The 12,890-nt window shown below is 35.0% G+C and overlaps 1 protein-coding gene across 2 annotated transcripts in view; it reads right to left on the bottom strand.

The window, feature by feature from the left end:
• Positions 1-4,509: 4,509 nt before the first annotated feature.
• Positions 4,510-12,890, bottom strand: part of ADSS2 (adenylosuccinate synthase 2) — a 40,561-nt gene continuing 32,180 nt past the window's right edge. Inside the window, exons 6-13 of one of the 2 annotated variants that reach the window (XM_081941721.1) lie at positions 12,760-12,867; positions 12,464-12,545; positions 10,645-10,771; positions 9,671-9,825; positions 8,755-8,879; positions 6,246-6,343; positions 5,710-5,859; positions 4,510-4,732 (exon numbers count right to left, since the gene is read on the bottom strand). In XM_081941721.1, the coding sequence (XP_081797847.1) occupies positions 4,680-4,732; positions 5,710-5,859; positions 6,246-6,343; positions 8,755-8,879; positions 9,671-9,825; positions 10,645-10,771; positions 12,464-12,545; positions 12,760-12,867 (898 nt within the window). In that variant the 3' untranslated portion in view covers positions 4,510-4,679. The remainder of the gene's footprint in view (positions 4,733-5,709; positions 5,860-6,245; positions 6,344-8,754; positions 8,880-9,670; positions 9,826-10,644; positions 10,772-12,463; positions 12,546-12,759; positions 12,868-12,890) is intronic. The other variant, XM_081941722.1, reaches the window with a different exon arrangement.

Genomic DNA, 12,890 nt, shown 5'->3' on the forward strand with positions numbered 1-12,890 from the left:
ATACATACATACATACATACATACGCTGGTTTTGTTGTATTCAGGTCTTTTCCCGTGTAAGATTCTTACACTCTTACACGGGGAAAAACCCGAATACAACAAAACCAGCATACCTACACCCGTGAAAATCTACGAAAACAAATATATACAGTGGGGCAAAAAAGTATTTAGTCAGCCACCAATTGTGCAAGTTCTCCCACTTAAAAAAATGAGAGAGGCCTGTAATTGGCATCGTAGGTAGACGTCAACTATGAGAGACAAAATGTAAAAAAAAACAAAAAAACAATCACATTGGCTGATTTGAAAAGAATTTATTTGCAAATTATGGTGGAAAATAAGTATTTGGTCAATATCAAAAGTTCATCTCAATACTGTGTAATATATCCTTTGTTGGCAATGACGGAGGTCAAACGTTTCCTGTAAGTCTTCAAGAGGTTGGCACACACTGTTGCTGGTATGTTGGCCTATTCTTCCATGCAGATCTCCTTTAGAGCAGTGATGTTTTGGGGCTGTCACTGGGCAACACGGACTTTCAACTCCCTCCAAAGGGGTTGAGATCTGGAGACTGGCTAGGCCACTCCAGGACCTTGAAATGCTTCTTACGAAGCCACTCCTTCATTGCCCGGATGGTATGTTTGGGACCATTGTCATGTTGAAAGACCCAGCCACGTTTCATCTTCAATGCCCTTGCTGATGGAAGGAGGTTTGCACCCAAAATCTCACAATACATGGCCCCATTCATTCTGTCCTGTATGGATCAGTCGTCCTGGTCCCTTTGCAGAGAAACAGCCCCAAAGCATGATGTTGCCACCCCCATGCTTCACAGTAGGTATGGTGTTCTTTGGATACAACTCAGCATTCTCTCTCCTCCAAACATGACAAGTTGTGTTTCTACCAAACAGTTGTATTTTGGTTTCATCTGACCATATGACATTCTCCCAATCCTCTTCTGGATCATCCAAATGCTCTCTAGCAAATTTCAGATGGGCCCGGACATGTACTGGCTTAAGCAGGGGGACACGTCTGGCACTGCAGGATCTGAGTCCCTGGTGGCGTAGTGTGTTACTGATGCTAGCCTTTGTTATGTTGGTCCCAGCTCTCTGCAGGTCATTCACTAGGTCCCCCCGTGTGGTCCTGGGATTTTTGCTCACCGTTCTTGTGATCATTTTGACCCCATGGGGTGAGTTCTTGCGTGGAGCCCCAGATCAAGGGAGATTATCAGTGGTCTTTTATGTGTTCCATTTTCTAATTACTGCTCCCACAGTTGATTTGTTCACACCAAGCTGCTTGCCTATTGCAGATTCAGTCTTCCCAGCCTGGTGCAGGTCTACAATTTTGTTTCTGGTGTCCTTCGACAGCTCTTTGGTCTTCACCATAGTGGAGTTTGGAGTGTGACTGTTTGAGGTTGTGGACAGGTGTCTTTTATACTGATAACAATTTCAAACAGGTGCCATTGATACAGGTAATGAGTGCAGGACAGAGGAGCCTCTTAAAGAAGAAGGTGCAGGTCTATGAGAGCCAGAAATCTTGCTTGTTTGTAGGTGACCAAATACTTATTTTCCACCATAATTTGCAAATAAATTCTTTCCAAATCAGCCAATATGATTGTTTGGGTTTTTTTTTTACATTTTGTCTCTCATAGTTGAGGTCTACCTATGATGCCAATTACAGGCCTCTCTCATCTTTTTAAGTGGGAGAACTTGCACAATTGGCGGCTGACTAAATACTTTTTTGCCCCACTGTAAGCTCTAAGAGGAAATGTCTATGGAGATTCTCAATAATCCAGGTCATGGTTGTCCCAAAGGGGCTTTTCCAAAAGGCAAGTGGACTTTCTGGGTTGCATTCCTTGAAAACATTTCACGTCTCATCCAAGAAGCTTCTTCAGTTCAGTTTCTTTACAAAGTAAATTATTTTTTTAATTTTATTTTTTACCCAAACATAATTGGTTAGAGCCTAAAACTTGGGACAAATACAAATGTGTAATCGGTAATTATTATAGATGTTCTAAGGGATTTGTACCATCTGAGATGTCATACACGCCCCCAAACAACAAGCAGTAGGAGTACTGGTGCTTCTTAAAAATACTAGCTCTTCAAGCACATGCATTATTTGACAGAGCTCTAAGAAACTTGATAAATCTAGATACAGAACCTAAATGTATGTAGTCACAGTAAACTAAAATCTGAGGGTTTTTTTTTCCTTTATATGTGCAAAAGTAAAATCTTAAACTTTATAAAATATATAAATACTCCAGTAACCAATATACAGTAGCATTGGTCATTCAACGCCAAATATGAGCTTAAATAAAACAAGTAATGTTCAAATAGTCAATGAACACAGAAAACACAAAATACAAAGAGTAAAAGTAGTAATTTGCTGAGTGTATTTCTATCAATGATAGGCATCAAATCTTAAAGACAGAACCAGAATATGTTAAGTGTTAGTCTAGTAAGAAAACGAGATATACAAGAAGCTTTGCTTAGGATCAAAACACAATTCTGCTCTATGAAAAGAAATCTAAATGCAGGGCTGAGGGTTTACCTATTTACTTTTTAAGTTTCAGCAAGCAGGAAAATGAATCTTTGACACAAATCAGCTCAGGGTAACATTGAGGAAAAAGACGGATGTGACAGCAGAAAAAGTACTGTGGTAATATTTACATGCAAGAGCATCAAGGCTGGCACTTGTTTGGGTCAGAAATACTAGGAATAACATACGTGTTTCTGAATACAAAGAAAACTTGGAAAACTTTGGTTTTCTAAAATACTTTATCTTGTCAGTAACAGATGACTTACAATTTTTGCAAGGCCATGTTTAAAAACAAGCAATCTTCTAAAAAGGCATTGTGGCACCATGGTTTCCATTTATCTTGTCTGGAACATCTTCAAAACTTCTTGTCACTGTATGATTTTTCTGACATAGACAGCTTAATCTAACAGTGTTAAGATTATTCTGATAATCGGTGTGCCCCTTTTTGTTGACGGTAAATTTGCTTTTATTTCAAAATAAAATTCCATGTGCAAAATAAACCTCACTCCTCTTCAAAGTAAAAAGAAATAACAGCTACTACAGTGTTGAATCATGATTATTTTACAGTGAGGATTTTCTATGTATGTTAGAACTTTATCATGTTTCTTCATGCAACATCTATATCAATCTAAAGCTTACTGCTAACTTTCCCAGAAAGTGAGGTGGTATTTTCATAGAAATTTTTTAAAAGCTGCTGTTTCCCCTCCATCCTCACATTTTATCGAAAGGAATTAATACATTATTTTAAGAGTTCACACTCCAAGATACATTTTTCAGAAGTCACGACAACGTTCATGAAAATGTACATTCTGGAAAATATACTTCAAATGACATGATTGCATACATTGCAAATATGAACAGGACTGGAAAACTTAAGTTAAATTCCCTGATGTTAGCATCTTGTTTTTAGATACTATGCTGAAAGACAGCTATTAGATATAACCTATTAATAAAATGTCAGTTAAAAATATACATGTACATTCAATTATTGCATCCTACGTGAAGCCGTGGCTCACCCCTCCTAAAATACTGCAGGAACAAAGGTACAAAAGAATTACATAGAAACAGAGTGAAATATCTTACAAAATAATGCCCACAGAGTAAGAAAAGGTCATGAATGGTGTTAAGGTTAAAGAATATAATTGGCTTGAAATTACTTTGATTTCTACAAGCTAAATCAATATAGACATACAATACACTCAAAAGAAAAGTCTTTAGCAAAGCACTAGAAACTACAGAATATATTGTCTTGAATATTTGCCAAGGATGAATTCAGTTCTTTAAAAAGTTAATTTACATAAATATTGTTTCCGATGCCTATTTACATAGGGTAGCCAAGTCACCTTAACCCATGAGGATTCTCTGTGTTAAGAAGCTAATTAGATGATATTTAGGTCATTTTTTTTCCAATCATCCTCTGAATGGATGTTACTGAATAGATTGGGCAATAGGCCAATGAAATGATGAATTGAACTGAATGATGAAACTCTGAAATGTAAAAGTATTAATAAGGGGGGAAAAGAATGAACTCCATACGAGGTATAAACACTTCCAATATTATCATTTATAAATTAAGTTGTACTGTATACATATTAAGCACCCCATCTAAACTATGGTTCATTATTCTTTTAATAAAAACTGTAACAAAAAATTAATTTTGTCATTATAAAATCACCCCTCTCTTTAATCACACACTACATCAGCAACCATACAAGGTGTAACAGCTTTAGGAGTACAAATGAAGATGTAAAACTGTGCAAAACTGCATTATCTTAAGCATCCAAAATTTCAGGAAGTAATACCACCAAAAGCAGACGTACAATAGACTCAGAAACATAAACAGAAAAAAAGGCCTGGCGATACATCTGGAGAAAAAGTATCAGTGGCAAATGGTGGCAGTACTTGCCACTAGAACTTTTGACAAAGTAAGATAAATGATACTGATCTGTCAATGTTTTATAGCAACAACTGTCCCCCCCCCCCCCCAGACTAACTCTCGTTGTTTTACATTGTTGTTTCACAAGATGTTTCCAATTTCCTCATCCAAATAATTGCTTATTGGGTTAAGACACGTGTGTCTGTATGAGTGTGTATGTGAACAAGCAGTCTTTGTGGAGTGTGCTTTCCTTTCTTCAAATTATCCAATATCTTTAGAAGAGCTGGATCATCGACTCCCTGGATTTTCCTACTCCGATCCATTTAACTGCAAAAACAAACACATTTTTGCAACATATTCTGGAAGAAAGTCTTTTTTACAAACTAAAGTATATGCAAATCAATAAAAGAAAGCAGTATTGCTTAAATTTTCAATTACAGTTACATGAAGCACATGAAAGTTAGTAGAAAAATTTTCTTGTGACTAATTCTCAAGAAAATCAGATGGCTCAAACTACATAGGATACAAAATTTACTACTGGCATAACAGCTTTTTGCAGATTAGCACACTTTAAAAAAAATACAATCAATATTTAATAGTCCTTTGGTAATTTGGTCATGCCAATTTATTATTCAGAGATAATTTATATTAGTACTTTCATTGAACTAGTTGGTCAATGGTGTGATTAGTGAATTGTGTGATGCCCTGTTCCTTAATCCTTGTGTTAATGATTAGGATCATTTTTTTTCAAGCAATTCTGCAGGGGGAAAAATAATTAGAAAAACTAGTAATTTTGCCATAGTGGGAAGGGGGTGCAAAATATAAAAGCTCAGTATTTTCCATCAACAATTTCTTCTTTAGATGTACATTTAAAAATTTTATGTCATCTAATGTAAGTGTGGAGTATGAAATTTTCAACTTTATCAACTAATGAAATAATAAATTGTGCTTGTTAAAGCTTAAACACATTTGGGAATACAATTCCATTCTTTTAATATTAGGACAATCATTTTTAATTGCTCAAAATTTAAAAGAAACTTTTTATTCAATCAGTTTAAATTATTAAAATGATTTTTTAAAAAATAAATTATTAAACTGTAATTAAACATTACAATTTCCTTTTTAAAAAAAATAAGTACATTATACGTTCTATTTTTTATTTCTTAATGTTTCTTATTCATAAATTTAAGATTTACAGAAGATAATTTGATTGTGAGAAGTAGCTAACAACAAAAATATGAATTGTTGTACAAAAGTATGATTCCCCCAGTATCCCTTCAAACATGCAGTTGTGATGCACTTACCAGGAACGCCGAGCTCCATTTCTATAAATCGAACAAAGTTTTGTGCATTTACAGGCAATTCATCAAATGTCCTTGCATTTGATATATCTTTCTTCCATCCTGGGAAGGTCTCGTACTGCACCTCTACTTTATTTAAGACTTCTTGGTTTGCTGAGAAGAAAAAAGAACCAGACTCATAGAATTATATTTATGTTACCACAACATAAGACTAATCAATTATTGTGCTCAGGAATTTCTATAGCCGAAGTAACCAAATAATTAGTTATTGAGGGTCCAGAACAACTGTTTTGATCACATAAAAATAAGGTTAGCTATCCAATGAAAATAAACAACTGAAGTCTTATATCTATCAAAGAGGGGAAAGTTCCCTACCCAAGTATTAATGCAGGGAACTGTACTTTCTTTATAGATGAAATATATGGAATTGTATCAACATAACCTACTGAAGCAATGGAGCACACCTAATAGTAACCATATCTTTTTAATGGCAGTAACATTGTAGAATGAACATGTTTGGTACATTTAAATTTTCTTACCTGGGAAATGAGGTATGATTTTATTATCTAATCTATAGGCAATGCCAATTTTAATTTCAGGAAATACATCCAAAATATCCAATTTGGTAAGAGCCAGCCTGTTTAAAAGAAATGCTCGAATTTTAGTTATTTGTAGACAAACATAAACTCTTGGATTTTAAACTGAAATTTACTTTCTGAAAATATTATCTACTCAGCATTTGACTGAATATTAAATTACATCAAATAAATCGCAGTGTTAATCACTAGAGCTGAAGTACCAGTTAGCTGCCTGCAGATGTAATTGTAGTTCAATATACTATGATGCCAATTGTACCACTGAGAAATGGCAGTTTTCTTCTTTAGAATCTGCACACAGCTACTGCTATTACCGTATTTTTTGGAGTATAAGATGCACCAAGATTTTGAAGAGGTAATTTTTTTTTAAAAAGTGTTTGCACTCTGCAGACCTCCCAAATCCTCTGCACGCCTCATTTTTTGTGAAAAACGGGGCCTGCAGAGCGTTTGAGAGGCCTGCAAAGTGCTCCTAGGGGCTGGGGGCAATAACGGGCAAAACAAGCCTGTTTTTCTTGAAAACAGGCCGGGTGTTTTTTGCCAAAAAAAAGGGCATGCATAGCCTTTAGGAGGCTTGTAGAGTGTTCCTGCGGGCTGGGGGGGGGGGGGGGATGAGCAAAAAAGGTCAATTTTTTGCTTGTTTTTGCCCTCCCCAACTTCCAGGAGCACGCTACAAGCTTCATAAAGGCTATGCACATCTATTTTTGTGAAGGGGGAGGGGTTTCTGCAGGCCAAAAATGCTGTATTCAGTGTATAAGATGCACCCAGATTTTTACCCTCTTTTTGGGGGGGGAAGGTGCGTGTTATACTCCCAAAAATATGGTATTTTTCTTCAAAAATATACAATATGTTTAAAAGCTTTTTTTTTTGGCTAGGACAGTATACCAACAATTTTAATATACAAAATCTAAAATAAAAATAAAAACAAAAGCTAAAAACACAATAATTATTTCTGAACAGCAAAAATGGAATCTGTAGTAACAAATTTTGATTAAAATCTTCATGTAGCATGAGATACTTGTTAAAATATTACTATATTAAAAGACTTAGAAGTATTAAAATATATTTGTTTTACCTAGGAAATTATGATCTATCTAGGAAAGAGATTTCAGAGCAGGAAGCCAGTACTGGTGAGCATCACCTTTGAAAATTTCTATAATTATATTATTAACCAAACAAGACCTATTTGAATAGATAAGTCAATGGTATGTGGGAATGATTTGGAACAAAGGGAAACCAGACAAAACCAAAGGAACAGACAGATAAGAGGTAGCTTAGCCTGCAGCAGAAATGTGGGCAGGATCTGAGGCTCAGAAGAGATTTTCCCCCTTTTCTGAGCTGTGAAGGAGATGCTGGGTGATGAGAGATTTCAGATTTGTAAGATTCTGTTAATACCTTACAGTAAAAAACTGGCTCATACAGTCGTGTTTTCAGTCTAGTCTACCCCATAAGGCAACCAATATGTCCCCTTGCTTAACTCTGGTGCTGTACCCTCCATTTTCAGAAAATAAATCTACTATTCTTCTTCTAGAACACATTTCTAGGAACAATATTATAAGAAAACTTAAGTGCATTGAAAAATAAATAAAAAACATGCCTAAAACTTTAATTAATGCAAGACATATTCTCATCTATATTGAATTCTATCAACTCATGTGAATCACATTTTCTTAGAGGTAAACTTAAACGCAGAAAAGAAATGCAGTGATAGAAAATTGAGCTAGATATAATTTACTACTCAAGGGGAAAAAACCAGTTGCTGTTAATATCATTAACCAAACTGCCCAAGCCCTGTCACCCTAACAATTCCCTATTTAAATTCAAAACAGACAGCCCACTGTTAATATACAACTTACAACAGTTCATTCACTGACCTTTCAAAGTTACAATGGCACTGAAAAAACCTGACTTATACCGTTTTTCACACATACAACCATAGCAGCATCCTGTGGTCATGTGATCAACATTCAGATGCTTGGCAACTGATTCATATTTATGACGGTTGCAGTGTCCCAGGGCTATGTGATCACCTTTTGCGACCTTCTGACAACTAACGTTAATGGGGAAGCCAGAGTCACTTAACAACCGTGTTACTAAAGTAACAACTGCAGTGATTTACTTAACAATTGTGGCAACAAAGGTTGTAAAATGGGGCAAAATTCACTTAACAACTGTCTCAGTCAGCAACAGAAATTTTGGCTCAATTGTGGTTGTAAGCCAAGGACTACCTATACTACATTTCCATCATGAAATATCTAAAATTAGTATAGACACAAAAGTCTTACAATAATATCCATTATTAAATCATTACTTTCTACAATGACATTCAAAAAAAGTAGAATTTTGTTATTTGGAGTAATGATTGTTTTCATCTGTTATTTTGGAATAATTTACAAAACATGTAATATATACCAGTCAATAAGGAGGCCATATGAAACCAGTAAACATTACTCACGCAGTGAATCCATTGATCATGTGAGCATATCTAAGCAATACGAGATCAAGCCAGCCGCATCTTCTCTTTCGCCCTGTGGTCACACCAAACTCTTTTCCTCGTGTCTGTAGCAATTCCCCAATTTCCTTTAAAAACCCAACATGGTATTGATACTATCTTGAAACAATTTTATCAACTTATAAACCAAATGTATTTGTAACAAAATAAAGTGTATTTTACATTCTACCCAAGTAAACGTATAGGAAACAAGATAAAAATATTAAAGCTACCTTTATTAATGTCAGGTAATTTAAAAATACTAGCAGAATAAGCAATTTTCTCACAAACCTATTAATGGCATTTAATGTCTATATGCTACAAGTGGCCTTTGTCTTTCAAATTTAAATGGAGTACTAAATCTTGTTCTGATGGGACATTTTAATTGGGACAAGATTCTGAAAGAGAAAGGTCACTCTTTTGAAGATGGCAAAGTCCACATTCTGGACAGAGGGGACCACTGGTTTGAATTAGCTTTATTAAGTTTGAACAGACCTCCCTCAACAGAAGAGGGGCGGGGTACAACACCACCTATCCCCTGTCTACAACACAGTCTTTTCAGCAGTCTCAAGAAGCAGTCCCATTTGCATTCTGATTCAGATAACCCTAAGGCAGGGGTGTCCAAACTTGGCAACTTTAAGACTTGTGGACTTCAACTCCCAGAATTCCCCAGCCAGCCAAGTTTGGACACCCCTGCCCTAAGGGTAAAAATAAAACCTCCATCAGGCTGTCTTTGGACAACCATGACTTGCATGACTGAGAATCTCCACAGACATCTATACTATTGGGAAAATAGCTATTAAAGTTTTTACTTAATTGTATGGGAAATTACATGCATGACACTTGAGGCCATGTATATTTAGTTTAACATTATACTTACATTGTTTTGTTCTGTAGGAAAGGCACCGATCCCAACTCTAGTTGTATATGCTTTTGCAACTCCATATACTTCACCCACATTCTGAGGTGGCATACCTAAGCCAGTGCAGACACCTCCCACAGTGCAATTTGACGAAGTCACAAAAGGATAAGTGCCTATTAACACAAGTTAATAAAGGATTCCTAAATTGTAAGATCTGTATTGTTACAACAAAAGTATATAAATTGTATACAAAAGTATACAAAACTTTATATAAATTGTGTCTTGCTCACAGTGCTTTTATACCAAGAAACATTCCACTGAGATATACATCTGTAACTCTAATTCATGCTTTATTTAGCACCTACATATTCCATACAAAATTTACAGCTAACTGCAAGAATATTTTTACACTTCTGTTAAATTCAGAAATGCTTTCTAGTAAAAACTTTAAGTTAGTCTTAATGTGTATTATATGTGCTATCTAACAGATATGCACATATTTAATTATGTTCCATCATATCATCACAGTATCTATCAGAAAGGTATATCTGTTTCTCAGCTTTTGGAATGCAGGATTTTTAAAGTATACTTCTGGATATAAAATTTGAAGGAGAAAACTCGTTCCATTTGAAGAAACTTACCTCAACATTTTACATTCCAAATTCTGGACAATTTTATTAAAGCACATTTTCATCTCTATCATCATTAGAATTGGGGGGGGGGGGATCACAGAATTGGCAATCACTTTCAATATGTTCTAGTTAAAAATAAGTTTTTCAAAAGTATTTACATTACCAAGAATTTATAATACTACCAAAACAAAGAGTTCTATGGCACATTAAAGACTAAGCTGTAATATAAGCTTTAATGGAATAAATTATCCTTTGTGTAATAAAAGCACTCATCTCCAAAGGACATGAAAAGTCATTTGAGGTGTTATTTGCATAATAGTCATTTTTCAGAAGTGAACACATTTTGTTATTCATACTTACCAAAATCAATGTCCAATAATGTTGCATTTGCACCTTCCACTAAAATTTTCTTTGGAGAGCCATGCAAAGCTTCATGCATAAAGTATACCCCATCCTTCACCATTGGTTTGATTATTTCACAATAGCTCTAGACAAATTAGAGTGTTGCACAGATTAGAATTAAATTAGTATATTGTGATATGCAATTATTAGTAAAATGCAATGTAGACATTGCACTAAATATAATAATAATAGTCGTATGTCTTCCCAACAAGATATCCTTTTGAAATTCAGAGGACTAGATTGTGCCAGTTTGGTGAAAGCTGGTTTAAGTTATGGATGCCACTGAGCTACTCGTTGTATGAAAGAAATAGATATGGTATGAGTGTGGAGTCTTTCTTGTATTAAAAATTAAGAACATCCCCATGGGATCAAATAAAAAGTCTATATGATCAAACTAATAATATTTGCCAATCAAATACTCTCAGCAAAACTGCAAACAACAGGAAGGCAATTAGTTATTCCTTCCCCTCTGACTCATAGATTTCAGTGTCATCATATAGATATTTTTGATTTTTTAAATAAATATCACCTGTAATCTTTAAAGTCAATGGTCACCACCACATCCTGCAACATTACATTCTCTAAGGACTTGCTTTTTATTCATTACTTTCTTAAAGAACAGCGGAATGCCTTATTACTCTTCTGTATGAACTTAGTGCTTTGTCACTTCCCAGTTATCTTCTATAATATGCATTGCCTCCATAAGTGGAGTGAATTATAATGATCTTATTCTAAGGTAGGTGCAATCTCTCTTTAGTAGTGGTTGTCTTTTCAAGCTCCATTCACGGGGTTCTAGTTTGATGAAGTTCCTGGCTCAGAGCTGAAGTTTACTGTTGGGTAGTTATTAGTCACAGCTATGCTTCCAATTCTGGTAATTTCTCCTCCTGGCCACTTAGGATTATCAAACTTGAATTGAATTAAATACTTTATTTGGCCATGTGATTAGATACACAAGGAATTTGTCTCCGGAACAGAAGCACTCACTGTACATGCAATGTAACAGAATAATAATACCAATAAAAGGGGGAAGGAAAGAACAAAATAAGAAGGATAAATAATACTACAACCACATTACATGATTTAATATACTGACATTAGACAGCACTGTGAGAATTAGGGTGTTCGACAGAGCGATGGCATGAGGCAAAAACCTGTCCTTGGGTCTAATTGTTTTGGCATACAATACTCTCTAGCCCCATCCTGAGGGAAGGAGTTGAAACAGTTTATATCCAGGGTTCTCCAGGTATCTTCTCAGCCTTCCTTCTGACCCGCACAATATATAGGTCTTCTATGGAAGGCAGGTTGGTTGCAATTGTTCTTTCTGCAATCTTAATTATCTCTTGGAGTCTGTACCTGTCCTGTTTGGTTGCTGTATTAAACCAGACAGTTATAGAAGTACAAATGACAGACTCAAACAGACTTTGTTGTACCAAATTTTCTACCAGTCAACTTCACTAGGTGATTCTGTGTTTTAATATTATAAAGGATTGTATAGTATTCTGATGCTACAAAACAAATTCCTATCCATCCGTAAGTTATCTCTTTTCCAAGAGATGTCTTTCTCAAACGAACTTGTCTGAAACAGTACTATAAAACAATTTAATCACTAAATACCTTTTCACAGCACTATGCAAAGACAATCTTTTTGTAACATCTCAGAAAACTTTATACAGATATTTATTATTGTTGTCTCTTTCTGTTTTCTTTAAAGCCCTTTCAGTAAAGGAAACATACATAGAAAAATCCATCAGCTAACAGGCCATTTCTGTGTTTTTACCTTTAATCTCTTCAGTTCTCCTTCAATGTCAATCTCTAATGTAGGGTAAACAGACTTGTATTGATTAGCCAGCACTTTGAATCTAAAAAGTAAAAAAAAGTTTGTATTCTATTATATGTGTAAAACATTCACACAAATCTTTGATAAAGACTTTGCTTTTAGAAAGTGAAAAGTGAGAAACATATAAGTGAGAAATCCAGCAAGGAGTATGAAAATCAGAATCTACAAATAAGAAAACTGATTGCCCTAGTAATAAATATACACAGAATGTAACATTACACTAGAGAGATCGTTACCTTTCTGAAAATTCATTGAAGTCAGAAACTAGATCACACATTCTGAGCCCACTTCGAGCTGCTTTAGAAGAATACACTGGACCAATTCCCTTTTTTGTGGTTCCCAAGCTTTAAAACACAAAAAAATAAAA

This window comes from Natrix helvetica (genome assembly GCF_964273705.1).
Source record: "Natrix helvetica genome assembly, chromosome: 2".
Taxonomy (NCBI): domain Eukaryota; kingdom Metazoa; phylum Chordata; class Lepidosauria; order Squamata; family Natricidae; genus Natrix; species Natrix helvetica.